This window comes from Rattus norvegicus, chromosome 4 (assembly GCF_036323735.1).
Source record: "Rattus norvegicus strain BN/NHsdMcwi chromosome 4, GRCr8, whole genome shotgun sequence".
Classification (NCBI taxonomy): domain Eukaryota; kingdom Metazoa; phylum Chordata; class Mammalia; order Rodentia; family Muridae; genus Rattus; species Rattus norvegicus.
The window spans coordinates 147154058-147172712 of record NC_086022.1 but is presented as its reverse complement, the minus strand read 5'-3'; the positions used below and the strand labels follow the sequence as shown (position 1 = coordinate 147172712).

The 18655-nt window shown below is 51.0% G+C and overlaps 1 protein-coding gene across 4 annotated transcripts; it reads left to right on the top strand.

Moving 5' to 3' along the window:
- The first annotated feature begins 989 nt into the window (after window positions 1-989).
- On the top strand, window positions 990-18339 carry Oxtr (oxytocin receptor). 4 transcript variants are annotated; one of them, XM_063285603.1, is made up of 4 exons: window positions 990-1575; window positions 1963-2116; window positions 2214-3247; window positions 14790-18339. In XM_063285603.1, exons 3-4 carry the CDS (start codon window positions 2329-2331, stop codon window positions 15035-15037), a joined length of 1167 nt encoding a protein of 388 aa, XP_063141673.1. In that variant the 5' UTR covers window positions 990-1575; window positions 1963-2116; window positions 2214-2328; the 3' UTR covers window positions 15038-18339. The 4 variants fall into 4 exon arrangements, with proteins under 4 accessions (XP_063141673.1, XP_063141672.1, XP_063141671.1 ...); XM_063285602.1 differs by having other exon boundaries at window positions 1022-1575; window positions 2195-3247; XM_063285601.1 differs by having other exon boundaries at window positions 1022-1575; window positions 1963-3247.
- Window positions 18340-18655: the final 316 nt, after the last annotated feature.

The window sequence follows — 18655 nt, the reverse complement described above, 5'->3', positions numbered from 1 at the left end:
GGGGCTCATGTTAGGTCTCTTCGGACCTGACCTGAGTGTTCTATAACCGTAGGCTGTCATTTGTGTGACAGATACCTCTGGTAATATTGTGATACAATCCCAAAGCAAGAAGAAGATAGAGCTTTTACCTCATGCCATTAACTGATGCTCAGGGAACCACCTTGGCATGCTCATGTAGAACCTGGGAGCGGGGTCGCTGGCACAGCACTATAATCGGGGACTGAGGAAACACTGCTCTTGGCTCACTTAAGTATCTCCACATTATTGAAGGAGGGAGAAGTAAAATGTCAGAAGGAAATATGCATTTAATTTGTGTTAAAGAGCCCAGTTCATTTCTCAGTCTTTGCCCTTTCTGTTTCTGCTTTGGTCCTTGGTCACTGTAAATCATTTCAAAAAGTGATTTCAAAATAGAAAAGGACCAGGAAGTGGAGGGACAGCCCTTCACATTTAATCTGGCTCTGGCGCCAGTTAGGGTTTTAATTTTGAATCGTGTAAGAAGGCAGAGGTGGCCTTTGACTCACTGAGGAGTAGACTAACCTTAAACATAGATGGACTCCGGGCTGTGTGTGTGGGAATACAGGGTGTGTGTGTGTGTGTGTGTGTGTGTGTGTGTGTGTGTGTGTGTGTGATCAAACTACCTAAAATAAAGATTTCTCTCAAGGCTGATAGGAGGAACAGGTATCTCCAATTCATCCTTAATAGGAATGTGAGCAAAGCCATTCCAAAGAATGAACTTACCTGAGCTCTCTGAAAAAAAAAAAAGATGTAAAGAAAAAAAAAAACCAAAAAGGCAAAGAAATGCAACTTTATTAAAAATGTACTCAGGGAAAAACAAACGTCACTTTCCAAGGTTCCAGTATCTCTGAGAACGTAAAGAGCTAAACCAAGAAAGGAAGAAGTTAGGTGGGTTGTTTGCGAGTTTCAAGCCACTAATGAAATAAATCTGACCTAAGGGTTAGCTGACCAGGCTCTCTGGGATCGCCGCGGGCGACTTGCTCTGCCCTCTAGCGGACATACGTGGTGCTGCAGCCTCCGGCTCCAGCTGTGGACCCGCACCTTCAGACAGCACCGCGTGCTGACGCCGGCGGCTCACAGCCTCGCTGGCTCTCTCTTGTCTTCCTACGGCATCCAGCCACCAGCAAAGCCGCAAGCTAGGGGATTTCAAAGACGCCGAGATCTACCCCGTGGTAGCACGGAGGGTGGCGCCAGCAGCTCTCCCATCCTGGGCGGAGAGTCCACGCATCTCTGAGGCCATCCACTGCAGTGCAACTTCCCCGTTGGCAAGGCAACTTTGGGCTAACCTGCAGTCTCGCTTTAGGTGGCTGGGACCTTTGGACCGTGGGGACAGGATGGCTAGGACCTACCTGTAGGACCATCAGGTTCGGAGGGAAGGATCTGGCGCGTCTCGCACCTCTGGTTCCCGGAGGAGGTGCTCAGGATGTTCTGAGAGCCTGAAAAGCTTGGACGAAGATGCAAAGTCTCTGACTGTCCGGGCTCCTGGGCTGGGGGGATTCCTGTGAAAGGCGTCCCCTGGGGTCTCTGGCACAGCAGCCTTGCGTTGCGCTGGGGTAGGAGGTAAGGTGGGGGCACTACGCTTGTAGGCAGGAGTCCCTCCGGAAGCAAGCGGCGTCGGGAAGTTCTGGAAGCCGGGGTTGAGTCTTGGAAGCAGGAGGTGAAGAAGGATGGGCTTGAGCTGGAGCTTTTGGGGGGACCCCAGGAAGATGTACTTGGAGTAAAGGCTATTAAGATGGGGGCTGGCTTCGATCCCCTAGGAGGTGGTTGTTCTGTGTCCGGATGGGATAGGTATAGGTATAGGTTTGGGGGTTCTCTGCAGGAGAGGCCGCTGGTGTGTGTGTGTGTGTGTGTGTGTGTGTGTGTGTGTGTGTGTGTGTGTGTGTGTGTGTGTGTGTTCGTTCTTGTTCTTGGGGAAAGTGGTTCATCGCAAGCCTCCTCTCTCGGTAGGCAGAGCGGCTGACCCTGTCCTGGGACCCAAGTGCAAGGGCACCTCCAAAGGCTCAAAGAAGGTACCTCAAACCGGGATTTTTACCGTCACCACCGAGAAATCACTGCCACTGAGCAGTCCCATGACTGGGCTCGTGCCCTGAGTGAGACTCAGGTAACTTCAGATTCCCAGGAAGGGGACTTGCACGCCCCACACTTGCGTCCCAAGTGAAGCACAACGGTCTGGTCACAGCCCTTCTGGTTTGTTTCAGGGAGAGGACAGGCAGGTAGACACCTGGACCGAGCACCAGGCCCCGCCCCACGTGCCACGCTTTAAAGAATCGTAAGACTTAGTGCTCCCTGGAGGTCGCGGTCGCGGTCGCGGACATGGAGGGCACGCCAGCAGCCAACTGGAGTGTCGAGTTGGACCTCGGGAGTGGAGTGCCACCAGGGGAGGAGGGCAACCGCACGGCCGGGCCACCACAACGCAACGAGGCCCTGGCGCGCGTGGAGGTGGCGGTCCTGTGCCTCATTCTGTTCCTGGCTCTGAGTGGCAACGCGTGTGTGCTGCTGGCGCTGCGCACCACGCGCCACAAGCACTCGCGCCTCTTCTTTTTCATGAAGCACCTGAGCATCGCTGACCTGGTGGTGGCTGTGTTTCAGGTGCTTCCGCAGCTGCTGTGGGACATCACCTTCCGCTTCTATGGGCCCGACCTGCTGTGTCGTCTGGTCAAATACTTGCAGGTGGTGGGCATGTTCGCCTCCACCTACCTGCTGCTGCTGATGTCGCTCGACCGCTGTCTGGCCATCTGCCAGCCGCTGCGCTCCCTGCGCCGCCGAACCGACCGCCTGGCGGTGCTGGGGACGTGGCTTGGCTGCCTGGTGGCCAGTGCTCCGCAGGTGCACATTTTCTCGCTGCGCGAAGTGGCGGACGGAGTCTTCGATTGCTGGGCGGTCTTCATCCAACCCTGGGGACCCAAGGCCTACGTCACATGGATCACGCTCGCCGTCTACATTGTACCGGTCATCGTGCTGGCCGCCTGCTACGGCCTCATCAGCTTCAAGATCTGGCAGAATCTGAGACTCAAGACGGCAGCGGCGGCGGCGGCTGCCGAGGGGAATGACGCGGCGGGTGGAGCTGGGCGTGCGGCGTTGGCACGGGTCAGTAGTGTCAAGCTTATCTCCAAGGCCAAAATCCGCACGGTGAAGATGACCTTCATCATCGTACTGGCCTTCATCGTGTGCTGGACACCTTTCTTCTTCGTGCAGATGTGGAGCGTTTGGGACGTCAATGCGCCCAAGGAAGGTAGTGTGGGCGGAGAGGAAGAGGGTGGCAGGGTCAGGTCTTAGTTCCCCTATCTCTGTACTCCCAAGGTTCTGGGATCTTCTTGGGGCATGAGCTGGTCTCACAGCATCATCATTCTCTGGTTCATAGACTTTGGGACAGTCACTTCTCTGCGTCTCCAGGACTACAGCATGGAAATACCCACGAAGTACAAACTCTTGCCAGTAAGGCAGGCCAGATATCCTGCAGAGGCCTTAGGCAACTTTCAGTGTGAAAATTCTTATAGTGGAGTGGGAAGCTGAGGCAGGCGACTGTCCTTTTACAGAGAGAGAACGGAAGTGGGTTTTCAACCTGAGCACAGGCTCAGGCTCCCACCGCTTTGAGATCACTGTATATTTTAAGTCGGTCAGAATACACAAAGTCGAGGGTGGATAGGGTCAACCTCCAGAAGGGACAGTTGGTCCGGTGAAAGCTGACTGGGTGAATGGAGGCTGAATAGGTCTTCCAAGGGACCTCTGGGGTGGTCAAGACAATTCCAGAGTGTCTCATGGGGCAGAGGTAATGAAGAGAGGTGAGTAGGTTAGAGGACAGGGACCTGGCTGGGGTGCCGAGGAAGGGAGCCAAAAGGACAGTGGTTGGCTTTGACCAGGAGGCTGTGTGATTGTGACTCTGGAGGAAAGAGCCATTCCCTCAGGAGGACCAGTGAAGTTATAGGGTAGGGTGGTGGCCTGCATACATTAGAAGCCAGGTGGGGGTTGAAGAAGGAAGAAGGGGCTGGGGAACCAGACAGCTGGGGAAACATGTAGGAGGACCTGGTCTCCTTTCACCGACCAGTCAGAAAGTTCTAACTCTAGGTGGTGCAAAATCTTATTATGGATAGAATCACTGTCACTCCCAGCACCAAATCCCTCCTCTTGGGAAGCTAGGTTCTCAGAGCAGGGGACCAGAGGGTCATTGTTCTTCTGTGCTCCTGTCTGGAAACCACAGACCCCTGGATTCATTGAGCCATCTTGCTCCACAGTGGCCAGGACTCCTGTCAGTCAGTAGTTACTGATAGCCTGTGGTATGCAGAGCAAAGATTGCTGTGAGGACTCTGTCCATTGTGTGGTCTCTGGTCACACATTACAAAGACTTAAAAAAACTCATTTCTACTGGGTCACACAGCAAGTTTGGCCAGAACAAGAGCTCAACCTGGGGCTTCCCGAGCCAGGAAATGAAGAGCCACGGCTGGAGAACCGAGTGAGGTGTAAGGCTGAAATGGGAGTTTTAAAAGAAGGCTCCAGGCCTAGCTGCTTCCTCAGCAGGACTTAAGGATCCTAGCCCTTGTGGTACAGAGGCACTCTAATACCTGTGGTGGCAGATCCAAGATGGGCACCTCTTGGGGCAAGTCTGGGGGATACCTGCTGTATTAGTAACTTCTCTTGTCTCTGTGACAAAAGTAACTCAAGGAAGAAGGGTTTCTTTTGGCTCAGAGTTTGAGGGTGCAGTCCGTCATGGTGGCAAGGGGTAAATAGCAGGTGTGAGGCTATTTACCTTTATGGTCACATCGAGGCCACGGGCAGGAAGTAGACAGAGTGCTGTTATCTAGCTGAGATGTTCCTTGTCTAGGCCCAGCCTACAGATGGTGGCACCCACATTCAGGGTGGGTCTTTCCCCCCTGTGTAAACCTCTCTGGAAATTTCACCCTCACAGACAGGTCCAGGATGCATCTCCTAAAAGACTCTAAGTCCTGTCAATCATTAGATCTGACCTTCAGGTGTCTCCTGTTCTAACCGGCTCTGAGATGCTGGCTCAGGGCCTCTTTGTCCCTCCCTGACCCTCTGTGTGTAGCTCTTAGGATAAGGAATGTTCCTTGCAGTGCCTGTAGTAGGGATGCCTTGGGGGACCTTGCTCTTTAGTCACCTAGCACAGTGGAAAGCCATGGAGAGGGTGGGCACAGGGATACTGGGCAGGTTTTTCCTTCTTAGCCCCGGAACACCTTCCAGCTTGATCCTGCAGGCTAAACATTGCAATCAGATGGGCAGTTTCCAGTTGCTTTGGCTCCGGGAGGAGGATGTGAACACTTATGTAGAGCTGTTTCCCTTGTTTTCCTGGGTTCTGCTGCAAGTGACTTTAGCTCTCCAACTCTCAAAGGTTTGATTAATGTTGGGGACTAGTGAGCGAAGCTTGCTGCACAGTTTTCCCCATCTGATAGGTGTACCAGTGTGCTGGAGGTGATAAACGTAGCAGGAGGCCTTGGTTCTGGGAGCTTAGCCTGCAGCTGGGGAGGCCTTAGATTTGGGAAGCTAAGCCTGGACCACAGCATACTCTTCCCTGAGCCTGGGTTGGGACTAGGGCTGGAGCCTGCTTGCTTTCACCCCATCACCTTGTCCTAGCAAGTTAGAAGTGTCCACCAAAGGCACCCCCTACTGGCTGGGCTGTGAGGCTCTCAGACTTCATGAGGCTCTGCTGACAGAGGTCCTCATGCGCAGGAAGGAGCAAGTGTGCATGAGAAACTGGCTTCCCCCTGTAGGATTGGGGCCTTTCAATAGCATCAGGGCTATTCCCATCTGAGAAAGGGGAAAGAGCAGTGACAGAGGGAGACTCCCTTTCTGGGTATCAGTTTGAGAAGGCAGACAAATGCTCATCCGTGTGTCATCTGCGTGTGCCTGGATTCTCTACAATTCGCATCAAACTTAGCAAGTAGATAAGCTCCGTCTGAACGGGAGGAGACCGAAGCCAGGAGACAGGATCCATACTTCTTACCTTAGTCCTTAGACCCATGTAAGCTCCCACAGGAGATAGACAGGTTGAATCGTCTCTCACTGCAACCCGCTGAGGGAAACCGCAGCACCAGGATTTCCTGGGCTCTTGTCAAAATGCTGGTTTGTGTTCCCCATTGAAGACCTGCAGGAACAGAGGAGACACTTCCTCCCTAGCCCGATCCTGGCATTCTGGGTTTTTCTCAACCTACTTGTGTGTGCCCCATCCCATCATGCCCCAACCAACAACATGGTGCTCTCGGCACTCCAGGTTCCAAACCCCCCATTGCTGGGACCCCTAAAGCCATACAGAGTCTCTGCTGCCTTAGCCACGGCCCCCATCATCTGCCCTCTCCTTTTTCTTCCCATTGCTGCCTTGGCTAAAAGCATGGCTTTCCGTCTCACCACTCTTGGTGGTTTGGGACAGATCACCTGGTGTGTATGTGACTGTGTGTCCATTTTATACAGGTGAGTGTCGGCATGTATGTGTGCGTGTGTGTTGGTACATATCTCTGTGTATACACATGTGTTCATGTGGGTAGGGTGCATGACTCAAGGTGTGTGTGTATTTATCTGGGTGTAGGCTTGTGGGTGAATCTCTGTATATGTGTATTCATGTTGGTGTGTGTTTGTGTGTTTGTGTGTATGCTTTGTATGTTTATGTGTGTTCATATGGGTTTGCATAACTGTGTTTGCCTTTGTGCATGCATTTGCTTTCACGTTGGCTGGGTACATGAGTGTATGCATTGTGTGTTTCCTTGTGTAGGTGTTGGTTCATATGAATTTGGGCATATACATGTGTGTATATGTGCATGTTCATGCTTATGTGTATGTACTGTATATTTACTTGTGTCGGTGTTGGTTCATTTGCATGTGGGCATGCATGTGTGTGTCATGTTGTTTATCAGGTGTGTTCCTGTGTATGTTGGTGTACGTGGGGTGAGGGAGCATTAGTGTGACTACGTGCATTGTATGTGTGTGTGTGCTATGTTCACGTGAGAGTGGACGCATGTGTATGAATGGTTATGCATGTGTGTTTAGGTTCTCATGCACTTGTGTACATGTGCATGTGGAAATCCAAGGTCAACCTTATCAGTGGCTCAGGGGCCACTTTGCTATTCAAATATTGTCTCCCACTGGCCTGGAACCCACTGACTTGGTTAGGCCACTTGGCCTCAGTTTCCATCTCTATTTCTTCAACAATGGGAGGGCGAGCCTGTGCCACTGTGCTGGCTTTCCAACGTGGGTGCTGTCGATATAACTGGGTCCTCATGCTTGCAAGGCAAGCACTTTCCCAACTGAGTGGTTTCTTGAGCCTGACACCGGGTCTGCTTTTGAAAAGTAAGAAGCAAATTTAACAAATGCCAAGGCTTTAGGGAGTAGGGGAGTTGCGGGGAGCAGGGAGTGGTTTTGAGAGCAGTAGTGTGGTGGGCTGGGGCAGTGGTAGCAGCTAGCTGGACTGGGGTGCTAAGAAGCAGGGTGAAGGGCGGAGCAGTGCCTAGCTCTGGATTTGGAAGTGTCCCTCCCGTTGGAGAGGGAGAGAGGAAGAGACCAGGTGTCCACAGTGTCCTTTCCTGGGCTGCTTGCTCCTAGTCACTGGGAGCAGCTTCTGCTCATCCTCTCAAACCGCTCTTGGCCAGGAGATGGCGCTTCTGTGCCAGGCCTCTCCCCCTGGCCACACCTCACGCCTGAACAATCACTCTGGTTTGTTTTCTCCTACTCACTTCGCTCTCTGAGTGTGAACCTAGTTTTCCCAGCGGGCGTTGCGTTTGAGTCCAGTCACCCAGTTAGCAGGCGATGCTCTGTCATCTAACAGGGAGATCGTCTTTTTGCCTTTCCGATGTGCTGGAGGAGGTGGGCGACTTATCAGGACTTCCTGTCTGCTAATTTCATGCTTCAATTCAGGTCATTCCCTTATCGACCTCTTCTTATTTTCCAGTCTCTGCTTGCAGCCGGGGACACAACATCAAATGGGACATAGTCCCCAGCCTGGGAGTATAAAAAAATAATGAGAACATGATGGGATGTCTCCACACTAGAAGTATTCATTTACCATGTAATGTGAATGTTCGTTGGAGGCAGACAGTGGCTGATTCTGTATCCCTCGGGGGGAGAGGGGTATCAGGAGGGTTTCAGAGAGGAATCAATGTTTGAAAAGCGTTCTGATGGCCGAGTAGGAGCTTTCTGTACAAAGAAGCAGGCATACATCAATAGTTGAAAGCATTAGACAGCTACTTTATTATTTTTCTCCATTCTCTACTCATATGAGCTGGGATAGTTGGAAAGAATTTTAGTTGCACAGCAATCACTGAGGTCCTGGTTAAAAGGCTGATCTGACTGGGCACATTGGGGTGATGCTAAGTGGTACCCATGAAGCCGGCCCTCAACAACACTTCGTGTAGCAGAGCTTCTCGATGTAGACTGTGACCTGAGCCTGCCCCTTGCCTCCCACATGCTTCCGTGTGAACTGTTCTTGGAGAACGGGGTGTCATAGAGTATGGAGGAAGATCTGGTTTTTCTCCTGCAGCCCAACCCAAGGGCCTCACAGGTTAGCCAGCTATGACCAGAGCCTAAACAAAGGCTGTTTTAACCTCAGTAACCCAGATGCTCTTCATCCCAGCCCCAAAACGCATGGAGCTAGCACACCACAGAGAGTTCTAGAACAATCGCAGTTGTAAAAGTTCAGTCTTTGCAAAGATGCATCCCTGTGGCATATCCTGGAACCCCATCTTTATGTATACATACATTCCAAAGGAATATTTTGAAAGGCATGCCAGAGCCCTTCTGCGACCCCAGCACAAGTCCTTGGAGAAACAGGAGCTCCCCCAACCCCCAGTTTTACATATTTGGGGAAGGCCCTGCCCAGGAGGCTGGCTTCTTGACTTAAAATTTTCAGAAGTAGCTAGTGGATGTGAGTCAGAGGAGAGAGACCATAAGCCTTTGTTTGCACTGTGTGTGAATGCCTGGGTTGCCTCAGGAACAACACAGCCTGCAGGGCTGTGGCCAGCTGCCTACCAGCTGTTCTGGGATAATTTGGGTCCTTGATGCAGGGTACAGTGAGTGCCCGGAAGTACAAAAGAGGAACTTCTAGGGACTTGAGTAAGGCTGGTCTGGTGGGGATGGAATGCTTGGTGCTGTTCCCCCACAGCCTTCTGCTTCTTTCCCCCCAGGACTCACAACTAGGAGGCAAATGCACAGGAGGCACTCTTTCAGGCGTGTGGCACCCCAGCACCTATGGCTAGCATTGTGTTGTTGCTCTTGCCTGTGCTCCTGCCTGGTAGTGGGGGCTCCCATTTTCAGGTGCCCCCACATCCCAGCCTCTTCGGCCTCTCCCCCAGATGCTACCGCTCACAGTTCATTCAGAGCTGACCCAATGCATGAATCCCTGTGACCAGGAACTCGATGAGTCTACACGGGTCCCCAGTGCCAGCTTAGACCTGCCAAGGATAAACTCATTGGATTCAGAGGGTGGCTAGATGTTTGAACTCCCCCACCCCAAGGCAGCTTCTGGGCAAGTGGATGGCTCAGCTTTGCCCACTCATTGTCCCTTTCTGGCAGGGAACAGCCTTACCAGGTGGACAGCCTGGGCACCGTCCCAAGACCTCTGCTCATGGGAGGGTGTGATTTTCATTTTAGGATAGTGGGAGACAAGATTTTACAGCTGACTCTTCTGGTGATTCTCCTGAAGGGTGAAGGTCTCACTCTGCTGCAGAAACCTACCATGCTGGGCTAATGGCAGTGCTGGCAGTGAAAGTTTCCCCAAATGGATAGGGCTCTGCTTCTCTTCTCTTCTCTTCTCTTCTCTTCTCTTCTCTTCTCTTCTCTTCTCTTCTCTTCTCTTCTCTTCTCTTCTCTCTCTTCCCTTCCCTTCCCTTCTTTCTCTCCTTCTCCCTCTCCCCCTCTCCCCCCTCTCTAAGGAAAAGCAATTAAGGGTAGTTCCTTTAGCCTCTAATCGGGACCCCGTCCTTGGACTTCAATGAATGACCACAGTTGATCCCATCTTTTATCCTCAGCAATAGGAAGTCCTTTCTGGCATTAAGACCCTTTCCTTCTTCCCACTTTCCTGTGTGGCCTTCAATGTCCAGATGAGGAAAGCCACACTCAGAGGGTAGATGTGTTTTGGAGAGGGATGGAGTGGGGTATTCAGACCTGGGAGGTTTGGTTTGGGAGGAATCTTGTATTCCAGGCATCCCTCCTCAGAGGAGTTTCTCTTGGGCTCAGGTCTCCTTCTGTGTCTTGGCTCCCTCCCCTGGCAACTTCTGTGCACACATCCACTCTGGCTTCTGTATCTCTCTATCTCTATCCTGATGCCATGATGGCTTTGTCTTCTGGGAGATGTGACACAGGCTAGGCTTACAGGATCTTGCAATTTGGGATGTCTCTGCAAGGAAGACAGATGAAGGCTGGGTTCCTGGCCTCTTTGATCTTCTTCACTGAGCATTCCTAAGAGATGGCTACTCTTCTGGCCAGGGAGGTAACATGAGGCTCCACTGGGAGCACTGAGTAGCCTGTGCTAGCAGTTGAAGAGTGAGCTCTGAGTCCTGAAGGTGAGACTGCAGTCTCCCCTACTTGAAGAGATGGGACGACATCATCCTCTTCTGGAATGGCTGGGACTGCGGCATCCTCTTCCTGAAGGGGTGGGATTACCCTGTTGTGCTTACCTAAAGGCATAGACTAGGTCAGTTAATACCCTTAGAAAGCAGATATGGCCAACATTTTAGCTTCTCTTGGCAACACAGGACAAAGATAACAGATTGTCTTGGGCTACATGTTTAGATTTCAAGGATGTCTAATCTACAAGCTGCAGATTTTGAGAACATGCATATGTTTATTTTGTGTGACATTGAGACACGTTGTTGTCCCTGACAGAGTTCTTACTTGAGAACTGCAGTCAAGCTTTAAAAAATAGTGTGATGTTTTAAGTAAATTTACAACTTTATATTGGTTTGCATTTACAGCTTTCCTGGGCTGTATATAACCTGTGGGCTGTAGGCGGGATAGTTGCCAAGCATTAGCCAACCAGGCTGCAAGTTGGGAAAGGAGATAAAAACAGGTAGAATCTCAATGTGGGAGAACACCAAGGGCCGATGTAGCCCTGGACCTATAGGCTGCAGAGCTGGTAAGCAGAAGGCAGAGGGGGCGACTGCATGTGCTTTGAGCTGGTGAGTCCTGGCTTGTGCCCTAGCTGAAGCAAGTCTTAGCCCTTCCCAGTAATGTAGGTCCCCCACATCTGCAGTACAAGGTTAGACATTGCCAGGACACCGAGAAAGACTATGCAAGCCAAGGGTCTCTGTATCCATTTTGAGTTATTTGTTCTGTGGTGGAGTTAAGCCCTCATCACAAAGTGCTTAAACCTACCAGGAGCTGACAGGCTGGTGGCGGTGGCAGTTCCACTGTGCAGGCCTCAGGCTGTGGACTTTTTAGGCCAGCACAAGTGTCTACATGTCTGCTGGCCTTCTTGGTCAGAATGCTCTACTCTGGAAGCAGTCAGTGACAGACGTAGCGATACGGTCGTGAAGCTTCCAGAAGCTCAGCCACAGGGTCTTGGATCTTTTCTTTACCCAGAGTGTTCTATATTCCCAGACATACCCCAGCCCAGGGAACGCAAGCAGGCCCGTTTTCCATGTAGGAGACAACACCACTGAGGATTACAAAAGCAATGTGGTGTCTCAAGTGCATCCCTGTCGTTGCAGCAGAATTGGTGGCGACGATGAGGCCCTGCTCGCTGACAAGGAATTTGAGTTCTGAACCACCCTTGCCTGTCAGTCTCATGACATTCCTGTAAGAAGCGCTTTCGCTTCCCATCTCACAGATGAGGAATCATGGGTACAGTGACGTTGAGTGACTTCCCTGAGAACACACAGCTCCACAATGTACAGCCAGATCCTCGCCTAGATCTGTGTGTCTTAGAAGCGAAGGCACAATTGGATTCTGCTGACTGGGGCGTGGGGGTAGCTTCTTCCTGCTGACTGTGATGTGGGAGTGGCTTCTTCCTGTGACCTAGGCTGCTCTAAGTGCACTTGCTCCCTCCTCCCGTGCCCTCAGCATCTACCCTTTAACACTTGCCCCTCCTACAGACATTTCATCAAAGATTGCCTGACTTTCCATAAGGATGACAAATACTTAGGCCTGTGGGGTTCAAGGTCTTGTTCACAGCTGTTCGACTCTGCCCCTGAAGTGCAGAAGCAGCCATCGACAGCCTGTGAATGGGCGGTCATGGATACAGTCTAATAAAACTTTATTGATAAAAACAGGGCAGGCAGATTTTTAGCCCATGAGCTGCAGTTTGCTGACTCTGGGTCTGTCCTTGAGAAAGATAATGATCCACTGGACATCCTGAAGTCCTTGCCCAAGCACTCACCTCTAGGGACTCTGTATTTGTCCTAGGAACAGGGTTATTCTCTCTGTGGCCCACACTGCACCTGCTCAGCCAGCCTGTGCCTTGGCTTTGGGGCTGAGATTTGCTGACGGGAAGCTCCTTAGACCATGAGAATGAGAACCTATTTTCAAAAGGAACCAGCTTTGTTACTTTTGGATGGGAAGGTGCAGTGTGTGCCTTCCTTCTGTATAAACTGGGGTGCAGACCACTCTGGGAACTGCATCATTTGGGAAGCCTTACACAGGGGTGCTGACGTCACCCTGCCTGCATGGTCCCATGCCCCTCTGGAAACAGCACCGTAGCATGGACTGACAGTGTCCCCATGCTTCACTCACTCTAAATGCAAACCCCTGCTGTCAGTCCCTTAGGGTGACCCACTAAGGTTATGCAGGGAGAGGATCCATCCTCCAAATACCCAGAACCAGAGCTGTGTCTGGTTTGCACGAATGCAATCATCTACCTTGGGGGCGGACCTGAGTCTAACCCTGAAGTTCACACATGCTTCATGCACACTTTGCACGTCCATGCAGCCCAGAGGGAATTTTACTTGGGGTTTTGGTGCGGTTGGGGTGTGACTGATGTGTCACATGAGGTCTGGTGTGACTCTTTCTAGCTGGGTAATCGTGTCAGCATACAGAACCTTTCTAACTCGGGAGCACTCGGGATGCCGAGTTTTCTCATCAGGTGCGCCCAGCCTGTACTTTGTCATCGTTCCCAGTGGGGCAGCCTGGGTTAGTCTGGTGCCTTTGGGTCTGGATCTGAGATTCCCTCTTATTTCATCTCCATCTTCTCAGGGGCTGACAGTTTGTTTCACTGTGCTTGGCCTTTATTGATTTTTTTTGCCTCTTTTATGACTTTGAACATATTCTATTTTTAGTCTTGTGGGCGACTTTAACCTTAAGGCATCCATCCCATCAGTGGTCCTTGTTTTCTCTTTACCCAGCCCAAAAAAAAAAAATAGACAGAAAAATCTCCTCAATAAAAATAAGGGATCTGACCACATTGGCCTTTCTTCCTTTGTTGTTCTTTAGTTGTTACTGTGTTCATTTTGGGGATTAGATGTCCCTATTTGGATGTCTGAAAACTCGTTTGGCGAGGTTCATTTATTTACTCTTTGTCCATCATAGCTCGCTTCTGTGCCAGCCGGCACACCAATGCAATGAACTGTATCAATAGCTCTTAAACTTGCCTGCTCTTCAGAACCCTGGGGCCCGTTCTACCACTGCTGAGCCCCCTCCCCGGGGTCTTACAGCTTGCATTGCATCCGTGTTCTCAGGAGCTGCCTGCCTGGGGTTGCCACTCTGAGAGCCACCCAGGCCTCCCAGCTGCTACTTGTCCGTGGCTGCTGGGGACTTCACCAGCAAGCCAGACCCTCTCTGTACCCAGACTCTGCTACCCCAGCCTCCCAGGGAAGATCTGTACCTGGGTTGAGATTTGACTTCCGGAGTGAGTCTTGAAAGTTTTTTTTTTTTTTTTTTTTTTTTTTTAACCTGACAGAAAACTGGTGGGTTTGCCCGGCTCTGAGGGGAAGCTTTCTTCATAAGTGATGGCCACATGGAGATTCTCACTCTCACTGTCATTTCCCTCCTGCGTTTCTAGAGAAGCTGCCAGGAATCACCTCTTGTCAGAAGCAGTCTCGGTCTTCAGACTTAAGGCCAGTGAAAGAAGCATAGGTTTTGTTTTTATTCCTCCTGCTTAAAAGTACCTAGGAGCAAGTTTGTCTTTTCATTCCGGTACCCACAGAGCCTGGCATGTGCCTGATATGTGCCTGGCATGTGCCTGGCATGTGTCTGACACGTGCCTGGCATGTGCCTGATATGTGCCTGGCATGTGCCTGGCATGTGTCTGACATGTGCCTGGCATGTGCCTGGCATGTGTTGACAGCCATTACCTCTTCCTGAGAACTCCCGTGTTCCTGGTGCTCTTTGATTCTTGCTGACTTTCAGGCAGGGTGGAAATTCTCATTGTTTTGTGTAAAGATGAAGTGACCGAAGCATCCGAGGGAGGTTTGGCCATTAGATGTAGTGATTGGTACTGGCTGGGCTGTGCAAACGAAGGCTGACATCTCCTTCCTCCCCACTGCTCCCGCCACCCCCGCTGTTATTGTTGTCCAAGTTTGCTGGGTAACGGATGAAGGATGAAGGTGGCTGGGATGCATACAGTACCTGTGAAGGACAGAGGCCTTCAGTGCCTGGGAAGCTGGAGTAAAGAACAAGGGTGAGGTAGCTCTCAGGGCCGAGCTGTGCCCTGGTAAGATCAGGGAGTGAACCCTGAACAAGGATGTGGGTCAAAGATATAACATGTGTGGTGGGCACCTTGTCTTGGGATCCAGTCAGTGGTACCTGGCATGGTTGTTGCTGCGGCAGCCATGGCTGAGTCAGGAAGGTCTGGGATGGCTCCAGAGTGACCCCCTGTTCTCTTTTCCTCCCGCCCCACCCCACAGCTTCTGCCTTCATCATTGCCATGCTCTTGGCCAGCCTCAACAGCTGCTGCAACCCGTGGATCTACATGCTCTTCACAGGTCACCTCTTCCACGAACTCGTGCAGCGCTTCTTCTGCTGCTCTGCTCGTTACCTGAAGGGCAGCCGGCCCGGCGAGACGAGTGTCAGCAAGAAGAGCAACTCATCCACCTTTGTCCTGAGCCGTCGCAGCTCAAGCCAGAGGAGCTGCTCTCAGCCATCTTCAGCATGAGCCATAGGCCTGGCCCACCGGGCCAGCCGCAGGGTTGGTGGTGTGGACTCCAGTCTTCCCCCGTGGTGGCTGTGCATGAAGCTGCATTAGGTGTCTATTGGTTTGCATCCCTTCTCTCCTTGAGTTGGCTAGAGCGTGTGTCATATTCTGACGTGGGGTGGGGAAATGTCTCTATGGGGGATGATCGGGTCACTCAGCCATCAGAGGGTCACCTGAACTCCCACCTGTGTTTCTACTACCCTGACTCAAGTGCTCCTGGGTGGTGGGTGGACTCTTGGACACCTGGCTTTTGTCCCTTTCCCTCTTGTTTATCCTGGTATCTTGTGAAAGACAGCACGCCTAGGATAGGTGACTTGAAGCCCAGTGGGCTGACAAGGAGTGGGAAATGAGGCTGCGGACGCAGAGTGGTGCTAATTTCCCCCTGACCTGAGTCGTGTGGACAGATCTTAGCATCCTTAGGGCATCCTGGAAAGCACTGGGAACCGGAAACTGAGCTGGGAGGCTGCCTGGCTCTGAAAGGTGATGAGAACGAGGCCAAAATGTTGAAGATGCTGCTGCTTGGCAAACATTTAGGAAGGAAAAGGAGAGTCATCCAGGACAGGTGAGGGAGGGGAGCTGTTTGTACATGACACTGACCCGTGCATATGTGATCTAGGAGCACTCACATACATATGCGTACGTGCACACACATGCAAGTAGCCCTTCTCTCCCCCCTCCTCTCCCTCTCTCCTTTCCCCTTACCCCGTCTCTCCCCAGAGCTGACAGAGAAGTAGCAAGGTTAGTGTCAGATCAATGTTACAAAGTTTGTTCATATTTCCTTATACTGCTGGTGACCAATGGGAAAGTGAAGGGGCGTCCATCCATAAAAGTCCCAGAATGAGGAAAGGAGGGTTAGGGATAACAAGGGAAATGTAACCCTGCGCCCTCAAAGCTGCAAACAAGAACTGGAGGGAAATAAAGGAGAATAGATAAATGGGGCCACCTTGCGCTTATGGGTCAGAGACATAATATTGTTGAACAGATTTGATGTAATCCTCACCAAGATCCTAGCTGGCTTCTGAAGAAATTGATAAAGTGGTCCTAAAATTCCCAAGGAGATGGGAATTGGGGTGGTTAGGATGCCTTGGAATTTGTGATGGGCGCACGGTTCTGAGAACGTATTAAAAGTTAATAAACAACCCCCCGGAGGCTGAGGAGCTGCCTCACTCAGAGAAGCGTGTGCTGAGCAAGTGTGAGAACCCAACTTGAGCACCTCAGCGTCCATGTAGAAGCCAGGCTCAGTGCATCTTAACCTCAGCCCTGGGGTGGGGGCTTACAGGTGGATCCCAGACACTTACAGGGCAGCCAGCCTAGCAGACTGATCAACTTTGAGTTCAGCAAAAGACTCTATCTCAAGATTAACTAAGTAAATAAAAATAAGGTGGAGAGTGATGGAGGAAAACCTTTGGTCTCTACATGTATCTGTGGATAGACAACATACACGAATGCACGTATACACACACACACACACACACACACACACACACACACACTAAAACACTAAACTATATACACTTAAAAATGAGAAAAAAATTTAAGAGCTGAGTTCTGGGAAAACCCAAATGATGGATGACTTTCTTGGCCTATTTTCCTCTAGTGCAGTTTCCCCTGTGACCCACCAAGTGTCTGCAGGAGAGGCGGGTCCTATGCTGGCCTGTGAATGCAGTGCTCATCCCCGTCTGGCATTAACGAAGGCCAGAGAGGGATGTTCCGAGGCTCCATGCCCTGTCTTCTTTAGAGCAGCATTTCCCCAGGAGGCTTAAAGGCTTTGTTTATCGGATACACATGCCCTCAAGTGTCCTCTCAGCCTTGAGGGCAGGATATGACTCTGTCTCAGAAATACCATTGGCTATTAAATATAGGACACGATTGAATATTGGCTCTCTGTCTGTGGCTGGTTACTGTGCATTCTGGAGTCCCTTTGAAATACCCAGACGTAATTCTGGACTTACTGAAATGTATCAAGGGCGCTTCCAAAATACCTAGAATCTGTAGATCCACTTTGTCAACCACCCTACTGCCCCTCCCCCACTTCTGAGCACATTTTCTTCTGCTACACTGCAATATTTGCCCAGCCCATACACATACCTGTATGCACACATGCACACAAGAATATGAACCAGTACCGTCCAATGTTCAGGGAGGAGGGAAGCGTGTGCCACACTGTCCATGTTCAACACTCACAATTTAGGGCAAGCTGAAGACAGGAGGCAATGCCGTTTTTGGACCCAGGGACACTGACCCTCATGCATGCAGTGTCCCACCTGCTAGTCCCTGCTCTTTGAGAAGCTAACAAGATTCTGCTTTGGGGTGTCTGTGCCTGTGTTCTAGACCATCCTGCTCGCTTGGGTGCAGACATGACAGTAGGGTGGGAGCCTGTTAGCATCAGTGCCTTGCAGATGTTCCGAGTCCCTGGAGTTCATAGAGAAGTTGCTAACCTTAGAGTCAAGAGGAGTCACTAGGAGTCAAGGGAAGCAATGACTCAGATATTCTGACCACGGGCAGTGTTCCCGAGAGCCCCAGAGGGCATAGAAACCTACTAGGGTGCTGCTGCCAGTCTATGTGAAAGCTCTAGCTGGTTCCTTGGGTTTTGTACTGACACCGTATCTGTTACATAAGTGACAATTGACTTCACCAGCAACATTGGATTGACACCGTACTGTCCCGATCTCACGCGTGAATATTTTTAACATTTCTCCAATTTTTGTTTACCCAATGAAAGCCAAGGATCTCTAGGGCTTCCAAACACACTCCCTCCCAATCTTGCGGCCTGCATTCTCCTTCCTCGGACCCCATACTAGACATCTCCAATGTCTCTTCCTACTTTCCAACCTGTTTAAAATCTGTGTGTAGGGTTGGAGGTTGTATTAAATTGGAGCATGCTGAATGTTCTGGAATGTTTTGTCGTTCTGACCACAAGGAGTCAGTGTGCAAACTGTGAGAGTTATTTAGGCCCTGCAAGAAAAGAGTCCTACATTTAGAAATCTGTAGCCCCTTTTTTGGGACAAATCTGAGCCATCATTTCAGGGAGCACAATGGGGTGTGGGTGTAGGCTGCCGGATGATGGTCCTGGCTTCCAGTCTGTAACTTTTGTATTCACTTGCAATGAGATGCCCCTCATCACACAGTGTGAATTCCTTGATATTGTGATTTCATGGACATTTGTGTGATGCCCAGTGTCCCCTGCATCTGGTGAGTGACACAGCCTCCTGCTTTACCAGCTGCTTGATAAATGGTGCACTTAATAAACGTTCTTTTCTGTATATTTCATTGCCTTTTTCCTCCCCGCAACCCCGACACCCAAGAAGAATGGCATCTTATATTAGCTTCCTGGCAGGCTCTGGGCTCATCTTCTGCTGATGACAGCTGCATGGGCTTGGCAGGGGCCAGAGGGGACCTGGTATTATTCTCTGGAGTCCTAGGTGTGCTCATTGGTTTGTGGAAAAATGCAAGGATCTTGAGCCAAAGTGTGCTGTGGTCTAGATGGAAATGTGGAATCGTTCAGTGTAACCTTGAAGGGACCAGGTTCCCAAGCGGGAATGTGGGGAAAGCAGTCCGAGCACTGGGTTGCTGAGGTGT

Bases quoted from the DNA above. Each gene is read 5' to 3' on its own strand.
- Oxtr (XM_063285603.1), top strand. From the start codon at position 2,329: ATGGAGGGCACGCCAGCAGCCAACTGGAGTGTCGAGTTGGACCTCGGG. The intron at 3,248-14,789 runs GTAGTGTGGGCG...CCCACCCCACAG, and splicing joins CGTCAATGCGCCCAAGGAAG to CTTCTGCCTTCATCATTGCC.